The sequence below is a fragment of the Pavona decussata genome, unplaced genomic scaffold (genome assembly GCF_977016875.1).
Source record: "Pavona decussata unplaced genomic scaffold, jaPavDecu1.1 SCAFFOLD_363, whole genome shotgun sequence".
NCBI classification, from domain to species: Eukaryota; Metazoa; Cnidaria; class Anthozoa; order Scleractinia; family Agariciidae; genus Pavona; species Pavona decussata.
Window position 1 is genome coordinate 65,886 of NW_028145741.1, and position 27,515 is coordinate 93,400.

General features: G+C 37.7%; 2 protein-coding genes across 3 annotated transcripts; one reads left to right on the forward strand and one right to left on the reverse strand.

Moving 5' to 3' along the window:
• Positions 1 to 241: 241 nt before the first annotated feature.
• Positions 242 to 10,676, reverse strand: LOC146452916 (schlafen-like protein 2). 2 transcript variants are annotated; one of them, XM_085097249.1, is made up of 9 exons: positions 10,345 to 10,676; positions 8,105 to 8,204; positions 6,780 to 6,854; positions 5,832 to 5,905; positions 3,077 to 3,173; positions 1,847 to 1,996; positions 1,524 to 1,594; positions 767 to 801; positions 242 to 402 (listed from the first exon to the last, which is right to left on the reverse strand). In XM_085097249.1, the coding sequence occupies exons 1-9, from the start codon at positions 10,674 to 10,676 to the stop codon at positions 389 to 391; spliced, it is 948 nt and encodes a 315-aa protein (XP_084953375.1). In that variant the 3' UTR covers positions 242 to 388. The 2 variants fall into 2 exon arrangements, with proteins under 2 accessions (XP_084953375.1, XP_084953373.1); XM_085097247.1 differs by having other exon boundaries at positions 242 to 801.
• Positions 10,677 to 10,967: 291 nt separating this feature from the next.
• Positions 10,968 to 27,515, forward strand: LOC146452917 (casein kinase II subunit alpha-like). The gene is made up of 13 exons (XM_085097246.1): positions 10,968 to 11,112; positions 15,417 to 15,528; positions 16,415 to 16,516; positions 18,460 to 18,510; positions 18,900 to 18,959; positions 19,505 to 19,588; positions 22,259 to 22,369; positions 23,008 to 23,061; positions 23,254 to 23,301; positions 24,101 to 24,201; positions 24,564 to 24,669; positions 25,088 to 25,130; positions 25,542 to 27,515. The coding sequence occupies exons 1-13, from the start codon at positions 11,018 to 11,020 to the stop codon at positions 25,697 to 25,699; spliced, it is 1,125 nt and encodes a 374-aa protein (XP_084953372.1). The 5' UTR covers positions 10,968 to 11,017; the 3' UTR covers positions 25,700 to 27,515.

Below are 27,515 nucleotides of genomic sequence, written 5' to 3' on the forward strand. Positions count from 1 at the left end.
GTTACTGTATAAAAAACAAATTGACATCAGTTTTCCATGGTCTATACTTTTGTAGACCATAAAATGAGGCCATAAAATGTTCAAAACTTGGCAGTGAAACCATTGATTCACCTGGGGCTAGTGGTTCCACTTGAATTTTTAACATTTTTATAACATAGAGTTTAGACCATAGAAAACTGCTGTTCGTTTTGTTATTATTAATAACTTACTGTACAGCAACTTACAGTACATATAAAAGCGATAATAAATTCATTCTAAAAAAGGCAAGGGCATCTTTCATCTGTGAACTACCTGCATTCCAGGTTAAGTAAAATTAGAAGCCCTGGAGTAGAATAGAATAGAAGCTATTTATAATACAAACTGTAACTTTCAAAAACTATCAAACTACCTAACTTTTATTAGACTGTTCACAGTCCCCCTATTTTCCCGTGGGATTCTCCAGACTGGTACGCTTCGATGGAACTGCCGCCATCTTGGTCTGTAAAAGCGAGCGCGATCTGGGGAGAGTGTCTAGACTACCAAGGGGACCCGGAGTGGGTGTTAGTTGGGTACCCTCCCCTTGGTAGTTTAGACACTCTCCCCAGATCGCACTAGCTTTTACAAACCAAGATGGCGGCAGCTTTATCGAAGCGTACAAGTCCCGAGAATCCCACGGAAAAATAGGGGGACTGTGAACAGTCTAAACTTTTATGAAACTATCAAAATTAATGTACATTTTTCAACTGTCAATGTTAATTGATTCTTTGTTGCACATTAAATAATTTATACTGTTCCCTGATAATGTTCATCTCTTCCTTGATGCTGCAAGGAGAGAAGAGAAAAAATTTATCACTAACTTTCAATTTACTGGCTGGTCAATGTGAATAATTAAACATTCAATTAAAAAAAAAATTAATATTTGGCTTACAGTACAGTAACTTCTTGCTCTTTGCCAATACAACTGAAGAGCTCAGTGCATAACCAACCTATGGTGCTTTTTAGATCGCTTTGTGTTGTAGTTTTAGCTGGCATTTACCAAAGTTTTTGCATGTGGCCTTGAATTTCTTCAGGAACGATGCTCCAATGTTTTATCCACTGCTTTGCGCTTCAATTTTGTGATAAAAAAGAAGATCTTGCCAATAATCATTCAGTAGCTTTTTATTGCCAGCAAAGCACAAAGCAGGAGATAAAACATTAATGCAACGTTTCCTGAAGAAATCCAAGGCCACATGCAAACACTCTGGTGAATCTGAGCTAAGACAACAAAACAAAATCTGAAATGCACTATAAGGTCAGTTATGCTGCAAGCCCTTCAATTATATTTATTTAAAATATTACATCATTATGAGATAATGTTCATACCATGGATACAATAGTGGGCCCACCATAGCTGAATTAATTTGTACAATTTCAGGGCTGGAATGCACTCCTACAATCTTTGATTAATGCTGTTGCACCCCCACTTGGGCCAAGAGGGAATTCTGAGAGAAATATCAATTCAATGTTTATATACAAGTCATGTAACCATTTCTCAGAGTACTAACCTTAACAATAAAGGTTTAAAATGGTGATGAATCTGTTGCCTTGTGAGTTCCACCACTTCTTGCATTGAATACTAAAAAAAAATGAACATGTTTAAATATTTTTTACTTACATGTACAGTCATGTAATTACATGTAATTAAATAAAAATTAACTCATGAGGTATGATCATCCACACTTCAGTCAAGCAGCCTTTTTGGTTCTTATTTTAATTCCTTCATTTAGCGAATCATTCGAAACTTTAGTACAGTATGTACTTCTCAAACTTATTATAAAAAAACTTCATGACGAGAAAACAAAAGTGTTACTTTCTAAAACCAACACACCTGAACTAAACTTGCCTGTCGTCTAAAATAGCACTTCCCCTCTTCGTCTTCAAATACTGGGTGAAGCTGAAGGTGACCATTTTCTGTACATGTTTGTCTTTGCCATGGAAACACTGTAATCTCTACCACATAAAGGGAGGCAGGAAGTCCCTAAAAGGCAAATAAGTAGGGATAATTACATGAAGTAAGATGCTTCCTCTGAGCACCCAGTAAGCTTGTAATAAGCACCCTGGCTGAGAATTTATAGAGAACTGAAATTGGGTCACTCCCCATCAACAATAACCCAACCCCCAACCTGCTACATCCCTCCCCACCCCCATCCCCCCCCCCCCAAAAAAAAAAAATCAGCCCACCCTCCTATACCCCGAAAAATCACCCACCCCTACTTTCCTGCAAAATTGAACAATTTCCCTAACAATTTAACTGTTAGCAGTTTCTGCAAACATCTGTAAATATTATGGTGAAGATAGATACGTTTACAGTAAGTTATAAATCAAAACACAGCCATAATTTTTGCTAACATGGATCTGATCCTTTTGGATATTTTTGGGTAAATTTGCTTATAAACCACTAGCAGTGGCTGGTGGCAGAGCACAAGAGATAATACATGTATAAGAGAAGTGCTGGGAAATAAATGATCTCAGAAAATATGTAATGCAAGACCCACTAAGAGAGAAGTTTCATTAAGGTTGCATGATTTGGCATATGTGCACGAATCAAAAATAATAATCCTTTAATTTTAACCCTGGCCTGCTATATATGACACAAGCCCATTACTTAATTCATTTTTTAAGAACCATTCAGAAGTGAGTAGATGTAGATAACTCGAGTGGCAAATTTGCCTTTGAAAATTTCATGGTTAATGATTTTTTTTCAGGTGATTGCATCATTTCACATGCAAATACATGTACCTATAAAATCATCAACCGTGGAATAAATCCTAAGGGGGCCAACACTAAATTCAATATCAACAGTGTCGGTGTAATCCACTGGCATTTTCTGTGCATTTTGGTCATCTGTTAATTTGCCTGCATGAACTAATAAAAAATAGTATGTGATTACTGATAGAAGTAGACGTGAGTGGGGTTTTTCAAGCCATAAAATTGATAAGAGAAAAAAAGTGTTGAGATTCATACGCATGCACTGACATGTGAAACCCTCCCGTTCATTTTTAATAAACATTCATACTCCCTGGTACACTGTACGGCTATCTGTGTTGAGTCAACTCACTTCATTAAATTCATCAACGGCTTTTCTATCGCACCAGCAGTAATCTGATGTTCGCAGAAGGTGGGGTGTCAGTCTTTTACTGTCCACTTTATCACATCTACATGATTATAATACAATTTACAATTAAAGGTCTGAGAGCATAACCGACCTATGTCGAATTTTAGCGCGGCTTTTGGTTTCGCAAGGATTTGTCCGAATTTTGGCTCTCCCTGGTTTGGAAAACATTTCGCGGTTTTACAATCGTGGACAAAACTCCTTGAGAAAACCAAACACGAACAGAACAAAAACCACTTCCTTACCTCTCCCTCCCACCCCCTCCCCCTATGCAATGATAACCGAACACAGACAGCCAAAAAACCACTCACTTACTGTTTCTCCCTTCATAATTCTACCACAGTTACTTCTCCCTCCCCCCCTCCCCCTTATGCAATGTTGATGTGGGAAGCGATACTTGCCAGGAAACTGTTCGTGACCCAAAAGACAACATTGAGTCAGGGGGGGGGGGGGGGGGAGGAGGGGGATTTGGTAGTTTGCTTGTCTACAAGTGAACGCGCTTGGAAGGCAAATTTTTTTAAAGGTTTTGTCCATGTCAGACTCGTTTTCCAAATGATCGGTAGGCTAAAAGTTTCCACTGTCTACGAGCCGTGTTTAGTCGCACCAGTTGTTGTTGCTATAAGTAACGTTTGAGATGATATCATGGTTTGCTTTTGCGGGTTGTAACAAGCCCAAAATAGATCAAGGCAGTCGGGATAAACAACTTGCGTATCGTACTGGCTAGTTGGTTTTGCTTTTGTTTGGTGAAGTTTGTAAACGCACGACATCTATGGATCTTTTGAAAAGTTACGAAATTGACGAATGCAGTTCACAGGAACTGGTGGAAATGTTGTCCAAAGAATCCCTCCTTGGTAGTGATGACTGTGCCGTGGTGAATTTTTCAATTCGATTATCAAATCCCGCGGGAGCATCAGAGACAAATCCCGCCATATACAAGGTGTTTTGCAAGCCTTAGTTGTGGTTTGCCAGGCTTGAAATTCGGTATGTAACGATTAACTTGACAATTTCAAGGCAATGATTCAATAAAAGTACGATTAACATAGATTTTCAACGGTTAACACCGACTGGTCGTAAAAAGAATAGATAGTCTTTACCTTTTAATGCCGTTAATCGTTGATAATCGTTGTTAATCGTTGAAATGGCTACATGTCTTCCTGTTAATCGTGTAGAATGCTAGTATTTTGCGTTATCAAGAGTGATATGTCGACAAACGGGACAAAGCTGGATTTTACGCCAGAAAATGGACACATTTTCTCTTGGAGAATGTAACTGTTTACATTTGGGATATTCCTGTCACGTACGTAGTAGTTTGTAACAGAATCAAATAAAAGCGTGATAGCATTCTTTTCGAAATTCGGCCGTTAAGTCATTTGGGATAACGGCCGAATTTGGGTTTCCTATTATATACCAAACGAAATTCGGCCGTTAAGTCAATTGGGATAACGGCCGAATTTGGATCGGTAAATTATACCTAACGAAATTCGGCCGTTAACTCATTTGGGATAACGGCCGGGTTTGTCTCGGTATATAGTATTAATTAAATTGTATTATCATTCTTTGTACTGATCGAGACTCGGCCGTTAACTCATTTGGGATAACGGCCGAATCCGTATCGGTATATAACAACCGAACAAGTTAACGGCCGAAAAATGCTTGCTATATACCAAACAAGGTTGAGGCTTATTTCGTTATTATCAAAACACTCCTTTTCGTTGCCCCCGCGAAAAACACCGCTTTCGTGTGCCGTGTTTCAAAGACAACGAGTGTATATTGAATACAAGTATTTAATCCTCAGTGCATCGTCCTTTTGATCATCCAGTGTCTATAATGTTATCGATATATCTTTACAAGATGGTAAAATTTCTCAATGGCATTAATACGAAACACAGAGCGGCGTGAAAAAATACTGGACAATGGTTTTCAATCGAATTGCAGTACACATGCAAAAGTTTGGACAAATCCGAGCTACATCGAAAAACGGGCTGAAATTCGACATAGGTCGGTTATGCTCCCAGCCCTTCAATTGAATATATGAATATTATATTTATATATTCATTTGGTCAACCCCATAGGGAATAGCTCATAATTATTATAATTTATTATACAATACTTTATTTATACACATGACACAGAGGAGCTTGTACAGCTCATTTAAATGTGTATATGTAAATAAAATTAAATAAAAAAGTAAGTTGCCTTACTATATATTAGATAAAATAAAATTGTTATTTTAATCTTCAGTCTTTTAAAATGGCATACACCCATACTAATGATAATTAAAAGAAATTTCCAGATTGTTTAACTTATTTAAACGTTCCACATTTTGATTTATTTTGTATAATTAAGGCTGTTTTACACACTATGATTTGCCAGGCTGACAGCATTGGAGTGCAAATTACTACGATTTTGATTTTGAATTTTGATTGACATGGTATTTTCTTTGAGAGTGTTAGCCTGACTTCAAAAAAATCTGTTGCTATTAGTAATAAATCAGGCGCTAAAATACATGTAAGATTTGTGCTCCAATGCTGCTGTGCCAACAAAAAATCAGGCCAAAAATTGTACTGTAGTATGTATGCCAGCCTTTAGGCAGGGCTTCTGATAGGGTGCACAGGTGCGGGACTCACAATTCTGTCAAACCTGCACAATATCACTAAAAATCTGTACAATCCCGCACAACAGTGAAACAATTATAACTAACCCATCATCTTGAAGTTCAAGCAGAAGTTCCACATCATCTCTTTCCTCAGCATCTATGACTGGCACAAGTTCCACCTTAATGAAAAATAAATTTAAATAGGGTTAAATGTAATTTAACTTAGTTAACAACTTGGAGCAAGTTTGCTCCTTGGTGGCGTGGCGTAGTGAGGCGTTAGCGTTTATTGACGTATAGTTTGAGCACGGGTAGCACATTAGCGTTGGGCATTTGTTGTTACATTACTGTTTGGGGCCTGGTTCAGGTCTGCAGGCAGTTGCGTGGCCAGCGGTATTCTCTTGCAGTTTAGGCGTGCTCGGAAATTTACTCTACTCAGCGTTTTTCGTGGCGTGGCTAGTTTATCATGTTTTGTTGGGCTTTTCTTTCCCTCCCTTCCCTCCCAGTAGTGTTACCTTGTTATTGTTGGGGATTGGTGTTGGGGGTTGGTTAGGGTTAGGGTTAGTTCGTTGTCTTATGCACTTATTATTTTTCCACTGAGCTTCTAGTCTCAGTGTGACGGGTGCTAGGGTTGGGGCTGGGTTGCAGGCGGGGCTCGTGTCTGGGTTGTGGGTAGGGCAGGCTTATGGGGTGTTCTACCTACCTGGGTTTGGGCTGGCGGTACCAGCCCCTGGCTCCTGGGCACCCAACCTCCATTTGCGACATAGGCGTTAATTAGAACTTAACTATTAAAAAATTGAATTGTGACCTTCAATTCCTTCAGGAATATTTGTTGCTTCAATGTTTTTTTCTGCTGCTTTGCAATCACTCTAACTAGCCAATCACAAACACAACAATAAACTATACTGTCTGGTGATGTCAATTAATTAACACTCTGACAACCAATGCAATTACCCACTGTACATGTAAATTAGTGCCAAGGGAACACAGACAAAACATATTATACATGTACATATACACATGTGAATGAGTCCCCATAATGATTGTACAGCTTACTTTGTAACATTCTTCAGGAACTGCAGGTGTATATCTGTTTAATGCATCTTTGATGGCTACTCTTACATGATCTCTCTGCAAAATTAAATGAACAGTGAGTCACACGGTAACCAAAGTTTACAAAACAAGATGCCTATACTGGCATATACGCAAGATGCTGGGGCTGATGATTTATTTATTCCAACTGTATGCCTTGCCGATTGATAAAACTATCATTGCTAATGGAATATTTTGAGTCACGAAGATCACGTTACATCGTTTCCCTTGTGTTAAGCTACTGAGGATCTCACCGGAAATTTTGGAAATTCCATTACGATAACATAAGCTTCTCAATGACCTCTTTTCTGTCTCCCGTTGTGGTTGGGGACTGTCAAACAAAGCAAGATTCCTTCGCCAGGAACTCTCCAATTTCCACCGTTTTAGATGTCGAGTGCTTCTTAGAAGTTATTCTTTCGATTTACCGCTTCAAAATGGTGAAATTTCCGTTTGAAAACGGCCACTTGAGTCCACAACATGTTAACAATATGGTGCCACAAATTTAATCCGTTTTTAATAAATATATCAAATGATGCGTTGACATCACACAGGTATTTAGATTCCTATCTTAACAAAATTAGGGGGTGTTTACAGGTGAAAACTCGTCCCAATGCGAGTTTGATACCGGTATGGCATTGTGATTTCATACCATGTTTACATGAATGGACACTTCAATTGTCAACAAACATGATTGTGATGCCCAGGTGGCGCCATATTGGATTGGATGTCGAAGAATGCGCATGCGCTACCCGTTCCAGACTCCAAGGAGAGTGATTTCATGCTGGAGCGAACGGCCGTACTGCATTTACATGACATCGGAATGAGTTTTCCTACCGGAATGAAAATCTCACCCCGGTACAGTTAGGGGTGAACTCGCACCAGTATGACTCGCTCTGGTATGAGATTTTGTTCTTGTATCATGTAAACAAATAAAGAGCAAAAGAGGGAACTGGAGTGAACTCGTACCGGAATGAAAGTCGCGCCGGAATCATGTAAACACCCCCTTAATGACAAAAGTAATTAATTGTTATGCCACAACATAAAAGTTGCCAACAATGTTGGACGAGTGGCGTGTGGCTAAGTGTCGTTAATTACATATCTAACATCCATCCAACAAAAAATGTTGGTAATGTAACAAGGGGCCGGGGTGCTAAATGTTCTAAACATTTTCAATTGTTGAACCAACAAAATAATTTTAATAATAATGTTAGAAAATTTAGCAGCTGCTTTTATAGGAAATTCATTTTCAACAAGTTTTGCTGGCAAATTCCATGACTTGTACATTGTACCTGGTACTGGGTCATATGTAATCCCTTCACTCTCCCATCATCTACAATTCCAAGATAAATGGTGCCCCCTTTGCCTGTGTTCAGGAACCCATTGATATTTCTGATGGCAAAAACATAACATTATTAAAATAAAATTGATGTATAATTTCTTATCAACAGGAATCAAAAATATTTCCAAAGGCAAGCAAAGAAAACAATAATTAAAATTAAAAGTTCTGACCTATAAATGATTACTACAGACTTTCGTTTACAAAATTTCTTCTCAGTGGTTGAATAATTACAAAGTATATGTACATGCATGCAGAATGACATGAAACTTATATAATTATAATCATGTACCATAATGACATAATTTTTAACTGAATTTCACATACATACAAACAGTTTAGCTTTTACTTTGTGGTATGAGATCAAAATGGATGCATGTTTCTTCTGGTGAATGCATTAATTTTTTGACACCTTAGTCAAAGAGAATGTCTACAACTGATTCTTTTTTGTGCACTCAAGCTTTGAGCTCCAGTTGATATGATTATAAAAAATTAATATACATCTTTTGTATGTGTATTTATAACTACTTGCACAGTGATTAGCTTTTCACGTTGTTAAGGACTGTAACAATTTAAGTACTGATATTAGGAACTGTGAGTGTATGTTAATTAAATCTACTTACTTTTTCGGTTTATGAGTTTCTTTATCAACTTTCTATAATAAACTAGTGATTTCAATATGAAAGTGGGTGCTGGCGAAGGGGGATAAAGTTGTGGGGATTTAATTGAACAGTGAATGGGTTTGGAAAAGGGGGTCGACTTTGAGGGTGGGAGGAGTAGGTTTCAGTTGGATGAGTTGTAAAAATCATGACTACAGCAAGCATTGGTTTTGAAAATGGGTCATAGCAGGTTTAGTGATTTGTTTAACCCACACTGGGGAAGAAATGTTGAAAACGCTTCTTTTTTGTGGGATGGGGGTGTTGGTGAAGTGGACGGATCAGCCGCCCCAAACGGCACAGATTTTGAATTATTTGCCTCCACGAGCAAAGAACTCAAGTGAAAGTGCAACGAGTCGTTTGATTTCAGAGTGAAGCAATCATCTGATTTCACAGTTGCACAGTTCGCTTCGACGAGCGATCGACATGTTTCAATTCTTTTGCCTCAACGGACACACTTACGGACCGAAGGAGCATGACTCAACGGTCGAATTGTATCCTGCATTAACTCCACAGATTTTGAATGATTGGGCTCCACGGGCGAAGAACTAGTGTGAAAGTACAACGAGTCCTTTGATTTCACAGTTGAGTGGTTCGCAGATTTTCAATTATTAGCCTCCACGGTATTTTTTCTATTTGCTGTCTTTATTTGCTTCTGTAATCATTCATCAAGGTCACGAACGGATAGAGATCAATTTGTGTTTGGCTGCTTTTATACATCCACCGCTTGAGAATTGAGATCACTTTCCACGGGAAAATTTTACCACGATCTTACGCACAGACGGTTTCGAGGCACAGTTGACTTTGCCATAAAACAAATAGGTAAGTATTTCTAAATATTTTTATTTGCTAGATGTCTTCATTTGCTTGTGAAATATATTCATCAAGGTCGAGAAAAGGATCAATGATGAATCCCGTGGAAAGTGATATCTTTCCGTTCGTGACCTTGATGAATGATTACAAAAGCAAACGTCAACTGCACCTCGTAACCGAAAGCGTCTGACAGCGTGCGATTCTCAAGTGCAAAGTGAGGTGTGCATCCCGGATTATATGTCAGGCATGTGATTTGCGCATGATTGTCGTCTCAACCATCCCGGATAATGCTCTACTGCGCCAGCTTCGAGTCTTACATCCGACAAAATTTTGGATTTTTTCCCCTATAGTGTGAATAGTGTGCTGTCTCGCTAACGCTCGCCAGCAATTACTATATTTATTATTTTTTATTCATAACATTTTCTCGGTTTGTTGTTAATTTTCTATTGAAGCATTGTTGTTATTTCATAAATATTCAACCCAGAACCTCATTGTAAATCACTTTGTGATGGAGCTTTCTAGTAAAATATTGATCAACAACGTCCTACTGACGATCACGTGACAGTCCGACATGGTATATCAGGAATGTATCATCACGTGTGCATTTCCTCAAACAGGGTTAAGCATAGACAATCTGTCACTTATATTAATGAAGCTTAATATCCCATTCAACTCAAGGAAATCTTTATCTACCACTCAAAATTCAAGTCTTTTGTTCAAATACCGTGACACAGCCTTCCGGGATCGTCTATCTGTTCCTGGAATATAACACCAGGGAGGTACTTCCTCTGCTGTAATGTTCCTATGACCTTTGAATTCATGTGTTGCATCTTCTTCAAACGGAACAACTGAATTCAAAACGTAGAAACGCCGAGATATTTCGGAGAAACGAGTCATTTCACGTTCACACTGCTCCCGTTCAGTGGTCCGCCATGATGGTTTCTCGTTTCTCTGCCCCAGTCCCCTAGTGAGCCTCGTTTTCAGCACAACTTGCTTTTCAGGATTTCCTTCCTTTTCTCGAGCCGCCGCCATATTCTTGGAGCCATTTCTTACCATTTTCTGTGGGATTTTACGCTTGTCCCTTCGTCACTTTCAGATAGAAAAACATTGGTTCTTTTTCTACAGTGAATGCTTAAGTCGTTTCAAAGCATTAGTGAAGGAGGCTTCTCGAATTTTGGCAGCAAATTATACAAAGATAAATTGTGGCTCATTTGGAACAACGCCGGTGTTTTTGGCTTTGAGCGAATTTGCAGTGCTGAGTAGAAGCTTAAGAGTGAAGGGAAAGAAAACCGTCGTAGATTACCACGAGTTTAATCTTCTCTACACTTGTTCGGAGCTGGAGGCAAACAGCGTTCACTTGTTTGAAAGCAGCGTCGAATAAAACGCTGGTAAGATCGATGGCAAACACCGCTCGAGCAAGAGTGTACTCGGATGTGAACGTGCATCGGCCGAGAGAATATTGGGATTACGAATCTCATGTCATAGAGTGGGGGTGAGTTTTGCTAAGTTTTAAATCATTAAAGATCACTGTAGAAGTTAAGCTTGTTGAGTAAACACACGCCATTTGTACATACAGGTTTTACTGTATTTTGCAATGACATGCACCAACCAAGTCATAGCTTCACGCCATGTTTTGTTGGACATGTACAACGTGGTTGATTGTCCTAAGCAAGGCGGAAGTGATAAAATGGTCTGCTAGCTAAGAAGAACGAATTGCTTCGGTTCCCGTGAACTATTTGTTTTCTCTGTATGTTGGTGTTGGTTCGTGACGACTAATTTTTTTCTTAAATGATTTTTAGTGTGTAATTGTCAAGTGACATCCGGGTCGTCAATTGAAAGTAAATGAAATACCATTGGTGTCATCTCCTGCAGATATGATTTATAACACCTTTGACTTGCAGAGCGTTTAATTTTTTTTACAGAAATTCTTCGTGGTATAAAATAGAATGAGTGAGGTCGTTGTTTAAAATTCCCCACATACTTATGCTTTTTTGTCTTGCACATATTTTTTGAGTAATTCTTGCATCTTTGTAAACTTTTGTATTTTTTGCAACAGTGTTGCCATAGAAGTCACTCTTAAACATTTCATTTATTATAAAGAAATACTGAGTATATGTCCTGTTTTTTTAGTGTTCTCGTTGGTTTCCATTTTGTTCCGAGTGATGTTTTTATACGTTTATGGCTGTTAAGTAGTTGCACCCCCAACAATTTACCACGGCTCCTAGTAACACGGGATTTAGTGGCTGAAACAAATAAATATTTAATGAAATGTAGCAGAAGTTAATAAAACCTCGAGATGTACAGGTTTATTTCAAATCTCTTGCAATTCTTGGCTTTGTTGAACTATGGCTATTTTTCAAATAACTGGTATAGATTTTAATTAAAGTGCTTAGGTGTATTTCTTTTAATAAAGACATGTCTATTAAAATAATATTGTCATAGGAGAAGACAAACTTTGGATTGAAGCCAAAATGTAAATGTTGTGTTTAGAAATTAATTTTTGAAATCTGGGTTTGGTTAGTGTTTATGTTTGCTTGGAGATGCCATTTAAGCAAATCTATAAAGATATGCAGGTTCCCATTGCAATGGATACTTTTGACATCCATTGTATAGCAGGGTTTTCAATATATACTTCTGTAAAATACACTGCATCCATACCCACCTCTCCCCTTCCACACATACAACATGTATACATAAACAGAAGGGATTTTTTCCCAATGAACTGTCCATCCTTAGCTTGGACTGTTCAAAGTTGGTTCCCAAACTACAGTACAGCTTGTCTTGCCTTTGGAATTTCCAGAATTTTGATTCATCCCCTGGAATTGTTGAATTCAATATCTGATTGAAGCTCACCACCCCAAGCTTTATGATCTCCATACATTTTCCGGTAAATCATCTTAAAGTGTGATTGTGTGGTTCCAGAAAATATCCATACCCCCCCCCCCCACGGAAGACCATTGGAAATTCCGAGGGGGAAGGGGGGTTAAGGGGCAGTAATTTCCGAGAGGTAGGGGGGTTTCGTGGGGAACTAGTTTTCCAAAGGGTCACGAACCATGTACAAAACATTGAAAGCAACACAGGATCGATCTGATGCACAAAAACAAATTTACGTGCGTTGTTTTGAAACAAAAGCAGTGAAAACGATGTATCATTCTGGAAAAAGTCATTTTGGTAGAAGTGTTGTCTGGTTAATCCTTCTGATAAGCGAAAGTAACAGCGGCGTGACAGGTTTTTTTTTCTTTGAAGTTCGACTTCGCGGCACGATCAATCAGCCTCATATCATGCCGAGCATGTCTGTGACTTCACAATCGTTTGAAAATTGAGGTTTGAAATAAATAAAAGCCCTCTTTACTTGTATTGTAGCATCAAATGAGTGAGATTAAAAGGTTTCTGAACAAAGCGACTTTTTTGATGGGCATGGCCTTTCGCATTTCCACAGGTTAGTTTGCGGTTGAAATCTATTTCTGACACGGCGAAATGTACAACGGGCCTGCAGGCGCGCTTATTTATTTATTTCCCACAGAAAATTATTTTTCTGCGGCCACAAAACGTGTAATTTCTTCAATGCAATCTTTCACAAAAAAGATTTCTGGAAGAAAGAGAAAAGATTCTGCAGAGATCTTTCCATCCAGTGAATATTGATGTACATTGCAGTCACTGAATCAAATGCACAACTTTTTTGATACATAGTATGCAAATTTTGTTCAAGATTGAATCCCATGGGACGTGAAACAGCGACGTTTATTTGATAAAAACGTGACATAAAACGTCAAAAACACAAACTTTTTTCTTTCTCGAATTCATTTCATTCATGAACTCGGTGCAGAGATAACTATTTGTATTAAGTGCCGAGACGCAATTGCCACGGCCGGACTAATTAATTTTGAAGTTTTGAAGGGAGAACCTTTTGAAACTGTTCTCAAAGGCGGCTTATAATATTAATTCTTGTGCATGCAGCCAGTTTTCGACTGGGTTTTCAAAGTTCTTCAAATTCTACTTGATAAATAAAAAACCCAGCATCGTATATTCAATCTGCAACTTATATTCATAGCGGTTTCTTTGCGGTATTTAATAAGCAAACGTTTTTCTGCAGAGGTCATTACGAAAATGGAATTTGCAAGGCCGTCGTAATTTTAGGTGAAAAAGAAAAGTTGTAACGTGATAGAGATAATTTCTTAAGCGCTCGAGAAAGTTATAGACGTAAACTACGCAACAACAAAGAATACGACCGTGTTTTTTGACGAAAAAAAAATTGACCATTTTAGAGTTCTATCCAATTTTTCCGGATATAGTTTAAGCAAAAGGATAAACAAGTAAAATAGCGCAGTGTTGTAAATAGCTGAACTAGAGTTGTCGACGTTGCTTCAATAATAAAAAAATTGATCGTAATAGTGTGAGTAGTCAATTTTCTTAGTCTAAATGGATTTTGAACTTCCGCGGGTTTCATGGAAGATGGTTCTAAAAACCGGGAAATTCCGGAGGGGTGGGGGGGTCATCATAAACCCTCTGGAACGGAAATTCCGAGGGGGTGGGGGGGTTAAAATAAAAATGTCTTCCGTGGGAGGGGTATGGATATTTTCTGGAACCACACATTATACACCATACTTGTAAAGGGACCGGTATGAGCTCAATTCAATATGACTTCAACTCAGCTTGTATATGAGACTGGTGAAATGTTGCATTAACAAATTGTGGCAGTTTTCTATGGTCTATACTCTATGGACCATAAATTGACATCATAAAAATTATATTAAAAAATTGAGTGGACGTGGCTTGTAGTGTCAATGTAAAGTTTTGAACATTTTGTTGGGTCATCAGGGTTCGTGCTACTCCTTGAAGTTTTTGAAAAGCCGCGGAATTTAATTTTAGATTTCAAGGGCGCTTGAAAAGCCCTTGAAAAGAAGAATTTTTGCTGAAAGTGCTTGAAAATAATGAAAACTCCTTGAATTTTTGTTCGGATGGAAAAGAATGTAGGATTGTTTTAAAGTAATTCAGGGATTGAGCGCAGATTTCAAAATCGGGGACAGATTATTGATTTAATAAAAACATTTCGAAACATAGCGCAAGACAAAGTGGACTTGCTTTGAACACTCCTTGAAAACTCAGTTTTTAGTGCTTGAATACTCCTGGAATTTTACGTCCAAAAACCAGCGCAGTATGATCATTTTATTGTCTATAAGAGTATACAGAAAACTGCCATTGATTTTTTTATTTATTTTTTTATTTTTATGATAACATGAAAAAATATGAGCAGAATAGACCAATTTCAGTATATTGAAATTCGTACTTGGCTACAAGGCTTGGGGGGAATAAAACAACAGAAATTACATTGAGGCTCAGAGGTGAATAATAATTAGTTTCTTTTGTTTTATTTCCTTTAGCCTCGTAATCAAGCTTGAATTTTAATTTATCGAAATTGGTCTATTGGCTTTATTTTCCCTTGAGAAAGCATGTCTGTTGCATAGATCTGATGTCATTTTTGTCGTCCACACTCTTAGAGACAATATTGACGAGCCAATCAGTGAGTGAGAATGTTGAGGGTTATTGTAAAAGTAAATAAAAATATGGCAGGTGGTCAATCCTTACTTTTGATTTCATCATTCCCCGTAGATGTACAGGTCAAGGTTTGCGTTTAATGTTATACCTGTATGCATGTTGTTTTTTTTTTATGTCATGTTCTGTGGACTTGAATGTGCCTGTATGCTAGTACTGTACACACATTAGATAAGAAATGCTTTTCAAATGTACATTGTAGGTATCCACAGATCAATATGACAGTTCTATTCTATTTTGTAGGCAGCAAGATAATTATGAACTTGTCCGTAAACTGGGCCGAGGAAAATACAGTGAAGTCTTTGAAGCAATAAACATCACAAATGATGAGAAAGTGGTAGTTAAAATTTTAAAGGTAAGTAAGTTTGAAGCACAGAGTAAAATTAATGGCAATCAGCATAATGATTATACTGTAGCACTCTGCAGATGCTTTTAAAAATAGGTTTGCATCCTTTTAAGGGAAACAGTGATATTGCATGGCTTTGAATGATCATGACTTGGCATGAATTGTATACAAATCGATTGGATTGAAAATAGAAAAAATGAAAATTTGCATATACATGTAAATTATGATATAAATATTTGATCACAGCACAAATGAAAATAATCAGTTTTTCAAGCTTGCATTTTTTTTTGCACGATGTTAATAGCTAAAGGTCCTTACATTTGCAGCTTTACCAATAATCTATATGTAATTTCATGTGCTTTAGGGGCTACATGTATTCTAGCAATTTCCTTTAGAAGGCTTATTTGGTCTCTTAGAGATTTGAGAAAGTCTACTATTTTCAGGGAGTTCATATCATGTGACTTGGCTTGATAGCAGATTAAATTTGTAGTATACACTCTAATGTTTTGTAGATTGAGTTGAAAATACTATATACTGACACTGTTTGCAAAAATCTTCAGCTGTCAAATGTCTTGGGACAATGTACATGTACATGTAATAGGAACTTAACCTTTCTTGGTGAAATTTGTGCAGCATGTTTGACAAACTTCTGCCAACTAATTTGTAACAATGTATTATTTGGGATTCATGTAATCCAGCAATGCCACACTCTTGAAAAAACACTGGTGTTAGTTAGAGAAAGGATACTTCCTAAACTGGGAGAAAAATTCTCATTTCATAAGCCAGTTTTTTGCATGCTGTATTCATTCTGAACAGTGTCAAAGTGTTATGCAACATGAACTAAAGACATGCAAAGACAAGTCAAATTGAAAATAGTAAATAATTTTCATTGCAGCCTGTTAAAAAGAAGAAAATCAAGCGAGAGATAAAAATCTTAGAAAACCTCAGAGGAGGACCAAATATCATTAATCTTCTTGATGTTGTTAAAGATCCAGTGGTATGTACAGTGTATCTGCATTCTGCAATAAGCATCACAGTTGCAACACACAAAAAAATCACAGTTGAAACAGGTCAAGAATTTGAAGAAAGACTAAACACAATCCCTTTATAGCAAAATAAGGGCTGATTTACACCAGGGGAATTTTGATAAAGTTTTGTTTTTTGATTAACTTCTGTCACCACACAAACTTCACAACGTGACTACAGTACCGCTTGAAACTATGGGACCATTTGCATGCAGTAAAACCTTGTCTTTGCCGAATGTGATTGCCGCGAATTCACCGCAGTGGGACGAAAACCGCAACAGCGGCAAAGACGAAAGCAACCGAAAGCCGCCGGGAATTCGACGCGGCAATGCGTCGGTAAAAATACAATAATGACTAATTACTATTGTCAGGGTATTGTCAAACAATATCTCACCTTTCATCCTAAAGAAGCTCTCAAACAAAAGAATTAGTAAAGACTCACCGAATCAGAAACCGAACGACCGATAACAATTCGTTTGGCAGTCACTGAGAAAAGTTTCTTTTTCTGAATTTGGGACATGTTCAGTTTTTGTCACGCTACAGGCAATAATCACAGAGCAAAAGACATAGTTTCAGTTTAATTCTTGCTGTTTACGCCACACAGGCAAGAAAGATATTCTATTCGTTTGATAAACCTCCTTCTGATGTAAAGTGCGCAACAAAGTTCAATCGAAATAGCGATGCTGAATTTAAAATATGCAATCGGATTTCAGTACGGACTCGGAGAAAAACAAAGTGAAAATCCCTCCAAATGTATTGCCAGTGTAATCCGGATTCGAAAAACTAAGACTTCGTAATAGATTTTATTCGGTATCGAGTGTGAGCGATAAGATCGATTCACTTGGAGCAAACACAAACGCGGAGAATTACCACAGCGCTTAACGTATTTCTATTAATCTTTACTTTGGATAAAACGAAAACAGCAACTTTAGCAAAAGTGAAAAGCCCCTTCCGATGTTTTAAAACGTTGAGAGAAACCGTCGTTTGGACGTAGAAAGGACCGTACCATGATGAAAACACCGGGAAGATTTCAGTCACGTGCTAGGCAACCAAATTCCTTCACGTGTATCAAGTTTCATTCCGCAACAACACAACGCAGAAAAAAAATTATAGTAAGTTAATTTACGGCGACTCTTGGTAGGAAACCTGGACGCTTGCAGTTTGTTATTCAGCCACAATGGGAGTAGTAGTGCCTTTTCATATATGCCCAACTAGTTCCATTGTAATTCCTTCAAAAAGACCTGGAAGCGCTCTCTTCTTTCGTAGACTAGCATTCGAGCTTTGTGTTGCTTCACGTATCGAAAGGAATTGTGCGAGTGAAGTTTAATGAATTGTTTTGCACGTTAAGCAAATAATTTTTGGCATAATCCGAAATATTATTACATTTACCAGTTCAATTCACGAGTTCGCTCACAGAGCGCTTTGATTATTTCCCTTGAGAGCGAGTGCGCTTCCGTGAAATTTATCACACCTAAAACCCGACAGTTCGCTTATTGTCCTCGAAGAACATGAAAACAAAGCGAACAATAGCCTATTCAAACCCAACCGCGTCCTGCCTTTCACCGCGGCTTAAGTCAACCGGAAAAAACCTAGGTGAAACCCAGGTTTTTATTGCGGTTAGACGAGGTTTTGCCTAGGTGAAACCGCAGATCAAAACCGCAAATCGACCGAGGCAAATTCGTGGCAAATGGTCCCATAGTTTCGAGCGGTACTGTAGTGTTTTGCAGATTTGCAAAAAATAAATGAAAGAAAGAGAAGAAGAAGAAGAAAAGAAATTGAAAACTTTTTTACTATGGATTATTTTGCTGTTGTTTATTAGACTGTGATGTGCCCAAGGGATGATGGAAACCCCCACTAAAAGGAACTATCCATGTTCCTCCATTTGTTAATGGTACATGTATTTTTTTGGTTGCAGTCAAGAACACCTGCGCTAGTTTTTGAGTACGTTAACAACACAGATTTTAAGGTGAGTTGTTGCACACAGATACAGTGCAGCTCATAGATAAAAAAAAAAAAAAAACATGCAGCACTTGTGTGAATTTTGTACAGGGACTGTATCTACTTGTTTGAAACAACAACAACAAGTCAACAAAAAGCACTTGGGAAAATAGATGTAGATGTCTAACCTATAAATGACATGACCAAAGGTTTCATCAAGGATTTCATTGTTAAGGATGTGTGCTTTCTCTTACATGTAGTTGTAGAATGATATGGAATGTTGTCTACACAGTGGTGTAAGTCACACTTATTTCACTGCAACATGTGGTTGTCAATTATTTTGTTTTTGTTTTGCTTGTGGTAATAACTATACTTTGTAACAATAATTTATTGAAACTGTCATCTTTTCTTTCACAGCAACTGTACCAGAGATTTACGGACTTTGATGTCAGATTTTACTTATACGAACTTTTGAAGGTAAGTGTGATTTGTTTTCCGTGGCTTTGTGTGTTTTGCATTACTCTTTTTTTTTTATAAGAATGTCTAATTTTCCGGCTGAGGCTGAAACAAAAGTGGATGTTCTTAGCTTTTTTATGTTTTGAGCTTAAAACGTTCTTAAGTATCTTCTTAAGTTACCTGGTTTAGAATTTCGGAAAGCGATATGAATGTGACCAGGAAACCCAACAAAGAGACCATTGTGTACTGTGTCGTGCCAAATTCCTTTGCCAATGCAAAGGTGTTTTTAGCTGTTTTTAGGTGTTTTTGCTCAATACAAATGAATAAAAATGTTTTTATAATTATCTCTAATATTGCCAGGTTGGGTACGTTCTTAGCATGTTTTTTATCATTCTGGATGAATGTCAGCCTCAACGTTCTTTTAAAAAAGGCTCTCATATATACGTAATTATATAAAAAAAAGAGTGTAACAAGAGTTTATGAATGTTATTACTGAACATTGTAATTGTTACAAATGTGTATGTGTATTCAAGATTCAAGTACATGTATTGTCTATTGTCTTTCAGGCCCTGGACTATTGTCACAGTATGGGTATAATGCACAGGGATGTTAAGCCTCATAATGTTATGATTGATCACGACAACAGAAAGGTATGTGCCTGACTAACCATGATTGTGAATAATATTCACAGTGCATGCAATGTATACATTAAACATACAAACGTCATGTACAAGTTTTGTTGACAGTTACTATGAGTCCTAGCTATTTTTAATCAAAAGTTTGGTTTTATCAACAGAGTGGATAAGGTTTGAAGATGTTCACAAAATCAGTCACCTAATTTTCTCCTTCCACAAAGATCTTAGAGACGTTGAATAAAATTACAAATGTGCATCCAAACCAGTCACTCTGCACTTGAACCTCACTAACCATTGTTACAAGCACATGACAGTCTGTGGCTTTTCTCTAGCTACATCATGGTAACACCAAAAGCTACAGAAGATTAGAACAAAAATTCATCTTCCAAACCGGCACTCAATTCCCACAGAATCAACAAACGCTTTTCATTCAACTAATTTGTGACCGTACACGGGAAAACGTACTTTAACGCTTATCCGTTAAACGGGCAAAACCGTTAACCATCCGTTAGCTGCCCGTTAGAAAGTTCCTTCAAAAGCGTTAGAGGCGTTAACAAAACCGTTAGCTTTAAACGTTTAGCGTTAGAACAAAAAGTTTACCCGTTAGCCGAAGTTCTGTATCCGTTAGCCGTTAGAATTAGAGCGTTAGAGCGGACAGCGTAGGCGTTGATACAAAATTTGTATCCGTTAGAACGCCTGGCAGAGGCGTTAGAAAAAATTACCTTCCGTTAAACGGGTAAATCAACTGTTTACTATCTGCCGTTAGAATTGCGTGAGAAATAGCCATGTTTCGGTCAGAAGTTTCACTGCTCCGTACGTAAAGAAAGATTTCACTGAAGCGACCTTTTTAGGTCATGAAGCAGACGAGCGAGCGAAATTCTCGTTCGCAGGCGTATCCTAAACAAATTCGTTATAACTTCTGCGAAAGAAACTGGCCATGAGCGAGCGACATAGTCGCAAGAGGGAAAAAGACGAATCAAATGATTTTATTGTACGTCTAGCGAAAGTTTTGACGATTGGTTTGTGCTGTTGACTGATAATGTTGTTTATGTCGTAATTCAAGTGGTAAGTCTTTGTCGCGTCAGGTCTCTTTCGAGCGGAAAGTTGTTTACATAAATATGTCCAGCACGAACGCTTTTTGCTATAAAGTGGTTGTTGTCTTGTATTTGATTTAAGCTTTCATGGTGATAAAACCTCTTTAGCTTGACGACATCCTGAAATTGGCATTGGAATAAATTATTCTGATATTGAACAGGAATTAAGCCGTCAAACGCTCCTCGGTGGAATTATTTGACATCCGTGACTTTATAAAATGAAATTTTAAACATTACTTTCATTCAAGTCTTTTATATTTCTGATGGCAGTATAAACGAAGCAAGCAGAGCGTGTGAATGCGCAAGTTCACGTCAACTCCGTCGTAAACAAAATGCAAAAAATAGACGCGGCAAGAAATTGTGCGAACAGTTTGTTTTCATTTTGCGCTCGTTGACTATGTTTACATGAAAATATTTCAAGCTTTTATGCCTATACCGATCCGGCCATTTCGCTCCACGACAACCTAAAAATTAATTTGCTTCAGACTTTGTTCAGATCTTGTCAAACGCTCCTCGGTGAAAACATTTGACATTCGCGACTATGCCATATGAAATTTAGATTTTCGTGTGTGGTTTTTTATACTTCACATCGTGCAACGTGATTGTGAGATATTCGGCAGTTCGTGAAAATCTTGTCGGTACACTAGACTGTATCTACCGCTTCTAATGCTCATGCAAGTCGTTATTGTAAGCGTTAGATTTTTTTCTCGGCCGTTTAACGGCTCCACCTAAGCGTTAGAACAGGTTGCGTAAGCGTTAGAAAGTTTTCATGAGCCGTTAGACAGAATTAGTTAGGCGTTAGAGCGTTAGGGTCAAACGTTAGAACGCTCAAATGATCCGTTTGCCATGACCAGTTTGCCGTTAGACCGTTAGGACAAACCGTTAGAACGCTTTCAAGGCCGTTAACTACCCGTTAACTACCCGTTAGTTTTTAGCCGTTTAACAGATAAGCATTAAAGTACGTTTTCCCATGTACGGTCACATTTGTTCTTGTTTTTTAAGTTATCATGCATGCTCCCATTAATAGCATAGCTGCACTGCTCACTTACAGGCTCACTTACAGCTGTATATTCACTTTGATGAAGTAAAAAAAATCTTGCTGTTTTCTGAGTAAAATGACCTTACAACTCTCAAGATAAACAACAACAACAGGTTGTTTCAAGGGTATTGAGCTGTAACAGGTGTTGGGGGTTGTTGCCCTTAGTGACAGCTCTTTTTTTTTTTCATTTTTTCATTTCAATTTTTCTTTTTTATCAGACATTGATATGCCCAAATTCTGGTAAAATAATGGGCTTGAGTTTATCGAAATGAATGAACTGTCAGAGATTGTAAGCTAAAAGTGAGGCAAGCCAAAAAAAGCAGAAAAAAATTCCAAATGTTGAATTTGATATTCATTTCCTACATGTGTATTTTGTTTGTTTGTTTTTTTCTTTTTGATTGCCCTCATTTTTGGCATATGGACTGCAACAGTTCATTTAAATAAAAACCAAACATCAACCTAAAATATTATTTGACACAGTCTCTTTGTATCTCCAGCTTCTCAGTGTTGATTAGTTTTGTTTATTTGTTTTGTTTCTTTCTCCTTGGTTAGTTGCGGTTAATAGACTGGGGCTTGGCTGAGTTTTATCATCCTGGTCAAGAATACAATGTGCGAGTAGCTTCCAGATATTTCAAAGGACCAGAATTACTGGTTGATCATCAGGTATGTGCTTCAGCATCAGTATGGCTTAGCAAGGCTATCAATAAGATTTCAAGTTGCCAGGTATATGCAATTAGTAGGCGGGGAATTGAACAGCTAGGAAATTCTATTGCTTCTATTTTCCGGGGGTCATGCTCATAGTTGCCGGGGGAAATCCCCGGTCCCTGGCCCTTAGTGACAACCCTGGCTTAGCGTACATGCTCGGACACGTGCTGCAGTCCCATGAAAAGTACAGTACATGTTCACTGAAAGCTTTACTAAAGAGATTTGTTATTGTGTGGCTTTTATGTAACAAGGAACATCATATCTATAAGAATTTTACCACAAACTGTTACGTTAAGGTGCTGCATGTGAATCAACTTAATAAATTATCAAAGTGACAGCACAGAGCTGTCCAGTGTCTCAGAACTAATGGATGTTTTTTTTTCTTTTTTGGAGGGGAGGGGTGGTATATTTATCTGTCATTTGCACTATTACAGTTGGATGTAATGGTTCCCACTGCATCTACATGTAGGCACTGTAGGTTAAGGGGAGAGCTTGCAAGTTAAAAACTCCCCTACCCCCCATCTCAAATTGCCAATTGTTAGTGATAAAAATGGGAGAAATGTGGAAGAGAAACTAATGTTGGTATATTTTTGTAGGAATACGACTATTCCCTTGACATGTGGAGTTTTGGCTGTATGCTGGCTAGTATGGTGAGTTTCCCTCCTTTGAACAATTTTTATTGAATTTTTTTGGTATCCTGGCAATGTAATGCATTATTTACATGTACCAGACGGGAATTTTGCTTTTGCTGCATAAATCTACAAGGACCACAACCACTGCCCTCTGGTTAATTATAAACATATTCAGTAAACATTCTATAATGCATGTTCCTCTCATTACAGATTTTCAGAAAAGAGCCTTTCTTTCATGGACACGACAACTATGACCAGGTGAGTGGGCAGCTAATTGTTTTTCTCTTCCACCTGTGGCATTCTGTACATGATTGTTATTAGTTTTAACATTTACCTATTTATATATTTCTCTGTTAAATACGCAATTCAGTCTAATGACTGTGATGTATTTGTGAATAAACAGTCTATTCTATTCTATTCTATTCTATTCTATTCTTTCTATTCTTTCTATTCATGTTATGATGTACAATTATATAACCTAACAGTATGAACTCTTCTTGGAAACAATGTACCCATTCCTGTTTTTCCGTGTCTCAAAAAGCTGTTTGAAACTGTGGACACTTGAATTGAATGTTGTTAAACACGACATGTATGTTATGGAGCCTGAATTTTAATTTTTGCTTTGTTTTGTTTATTTATGGGGGAGGGCGGGGGGTGCATTTACTTTAAAAACTCCTAACTGTAGGGGGCCCATACAGACAAAACTTAACCCAACCCAGTTCCAATAGCATGGTGCAGCGACATGTAGGAGTGTTACTACTGGGCCCCAATGCCCCCCTCTCCCTCCCCACCCACCTGGGATGGAATGAAAGTCCATAACAGGGTTACCCACAGAATATTTCCACCAGTGTACCCAGTTATACACCCAGGTGGAGAGAGACAAAGCAGTGAAAATTATGTTTCTTTTCTAAAGGCCAACTTGGCCTTGAACCACTGATGCTCAAATCATACATGTAGCCTTCCCAGAAGCCTAGTTCTGCTTTTATTACATGTACTACACCACATTACTACCACACCGAAGTAGTTCATTGATTTTTTTCTATTTATCTTTTCTCAGCTTGTCAGAATTGCCAAGGTTATAGGGACAGACGAGCTGTTCGAGTATGTTGAGAAGTACCATATAGAATTAGACCCAAGATTCAATGATATCTTAGGGAGGTGAGTTCATTTTTACCATGCTTTTGGTTGAAAATGTGAACTTTGATATGTCTATTTTCGGAGCTTCCATCAAAGGAGAGGAAAATATGCGTAACTTTCTTCAGTTCTTTGTTCTCACTTTTAAAGTTTACAGCTGTAATAACATGTAAAGTGTTAGCAATTTTTTAGATTCACATGTGCAGTAAGCATGGGAGTATTTTCACAAAATAATGATTCAGTACCTGGTGTTACAGGCTAGGTAAAGACTCTGTTGACATTGTAAGTTTCTCATTTGCAGCTTATGTACCCAATAAATATTACAGTCATACACTGCATGGTAAACTAGTGTCATTAATCAATGATTCCTTTATGGGCTTTTTCAGACATTCTAGAAAAAGATGGGAAAGATTCATTCACTCAGAAAATGAGCTGTTAGTAAGTCCAGAAGCAATTGACTTGCTGGATAAGCTCCTCAAATATGATATAGCGGTAAGTTGGCCATGAACATTCTTGTTAGATTTGTGCGCTAAGGTAATTTTTAGTTACAATTACAGCATTTAGTACATGTATTTTAATAGCAGTCTGCATGTACAGTGTATTAATTTTAGCAGCAATTTCATTAGTCAGTAGCAAAATTTATATTATTACGACTGTAGCTGTACTAAAGTCAACTCTCACAAATTTAAACAGTGTTTCTCTCGAAGAGTGAAATTTACTGGTAATAGTAAAGTGAAGCATAATCTCAGAACGTCTCTTGATGTGACTGCAAGACAGTAACATTTTGCTACATTATACAACGAAACCTTCAATGAACAAAACTGAGACTGCAATGGACTCTTGACTGTAGTCCTAAGGGTGTTCTATTATTGCAGCAGGCTTCACAGCATTTTGTTTTCTGTTTGCTTAGGAACGCCTCACAGCAAGAGAAGCCATGGAGCATCCCTATTTCTGTGAGTTAATTTGTTACATCAACCTGGGTCATGTCATTGACTGACTAACATACATGTACAATGTACTGACTGTGGTACTTTCAATAACACTGGAGTTTTCAAGAGTTTTTAAGATTTTAAAAGAAAAATTTACCACTAACGTAATCATTAAGAGAATAATGAAGATTCAGGGGGTGGACCTTTATTTAACATTCCCCTCATAAAGACAGGTTTACTTTTCACATCAGCTCATCTGACTCCTTTACTGTTGTGTGTTTGCCCCCCTCCCCCCAACTTGAATTACACTAGCCCACCACACCATTTGAAAAACAAGGTGGGCTGGGGGGGGGGGGGGGGCTTCCTCTATGTACTTAAATTTTTAGTTACATGTACAGTAAATGCATACTAATGATCCACCTTTTTATACTTTAGACCCAGTGGTGAAACAAGAACAACAGAGACTAGCCTCTGGACAGCCAGTGATCAATTCACCAGACCCTATGCAGTCGAGCAGCACGCCAACTCAGCAGATTGGGTCTCCTATCCCGCCATCATCGTCGTCACCGCTGCCCAATTCCACACCTGCATGACAATACTGGTCATGCAACAAAGAAGACATCGGTTTATGGGCTTAACCTTAATGTTGTTTTTCTGAGGTGGAGAGAAATGTCTGCTTTGGTGCTTTCTGTTTCCATGGGAAAAGAGAGAAAAAATCTAGTTTAAATGCTTTTGATATTCTTGATCAGATTAAGGAAGGTGCCTCTTAGCACAGAGGTGCATGTACATGTATTTTTGGTCAGTTTATGACCGTGGGAAAAGTAGATCTTTGCCGGCGTTATTGGCATCCAGAAAGAAACTTAGGGGTAACCCACATTGCTTCGAGATAATTAAACAGCCATAATTCTGAAATGCTCTAAAATACATTTCTTTCTAAGATGAACCCTAATGCGTGGTTACCCTTAAGTTCCCTTAGAAATTTCCCAAGTTTATTAACGGTATAAAGCTATGAATTTTTCTTTACATTACAGCGTTAAGTATTTCAAGAATAACAATTGTTTCCCAAGTATTTTGAATCTTGTTTTCAGTTAATGCGTCTTTTTTGGAAAGATTTCCAGAGAAATGTCCAACATTCCATTCAAATGCCGGACATTACAAAGAGAAATTGGAATGATCATTTCATTCTCAGAAATACTGGCCACGTGTGACATGGATTGTATGTAATTATTTACTGGATGTCAGTAACCTTCGTTGAGATCTGCTCTTCTAGCATAGTTGTTAACTGGGCAAAAATATTTTTGTTTTCGTGAGCTCTGTCATTAATATTTAGACATTTCCAAGATGCGTAGAATGTATGCATAGTACATGTAGAAAGAGGAGGCATCTTCCTTGATGGGAGGCATGGTCAGCAAAAACAGCTTATTGCTTTGATGCAAGTTTCCCAAAGTGGGTGACAGCTGTTTTTGTGGCTTTACACTAACCGTTCAAGCAGAAATGTATTATACAAAAGTGCTTCGAAGAGACCATTGTTATTTTTACAAACATCTTTTATTAATATTTATGATGCTTTTCTTTACTTCAATTTAGAGGAGATTTTGAAAAAAACATTGGAAAAGAGGTTAGCAATTAAATTAAGGAACAGCATTTCGATGTCTTTAACATGTCATTGTCAAGTTCAAGTGAACAGATATAATTCTAATGCATTAAATATATAATTACCTGCTTGCAGCATGTGGAAAAGGTTTGTTCATTTGAACTTGACAATGTAATGCGGACAGGTTCATTAATTTGTCACACTCATCCTAATCTTATTATAAACTGTTTCTCTCAGACTTCCAATGTCAATATTTGGGTTTTGTTTATGAAGTCAACGGCAGGTTGTCTTTGGATGATTTTCTTTTGTCACTGCGATAACAAGAAAAACTAAACTGCTTGTGTTATCCAGATATCTTTGAAAGCACTGGTAAAATGGGTGCCGTGTTTGTGATTGCACAGTTTACAGCTCTTATAAATGTCCAATCTCGTACCCAGAGTCCTCAGGTGTTTTGGTCAGCGGGATGGCTACCAACCGCTGGCCAAAGAGCCTGAAGACTCTGGGTACAAGATTCATAAATGTCCGAAGCTATTGTTATTCATCTTTTAAGCGATGTAAATTATTGTTTTATCAATTGTCTCTTGTATTATGAGTGGATATAGTTCAGTCATATACTCTGTATTGAAGTGCACCTAGCGTTCTTCTGGTCTTCCAAACATAGTTGATAATAACGTGTTTGCAAAAAAAAAAAAGGTTTTTTTTTTGTTAGAAAATGTATGTAGCCAGGTTTCTACGCACTCAAACAAGCTGTATGGGCATACCCGGATTGTTGCCCGCAGCAAAATGTTAAAATAAAAATTCAGGGTGTTATTCAA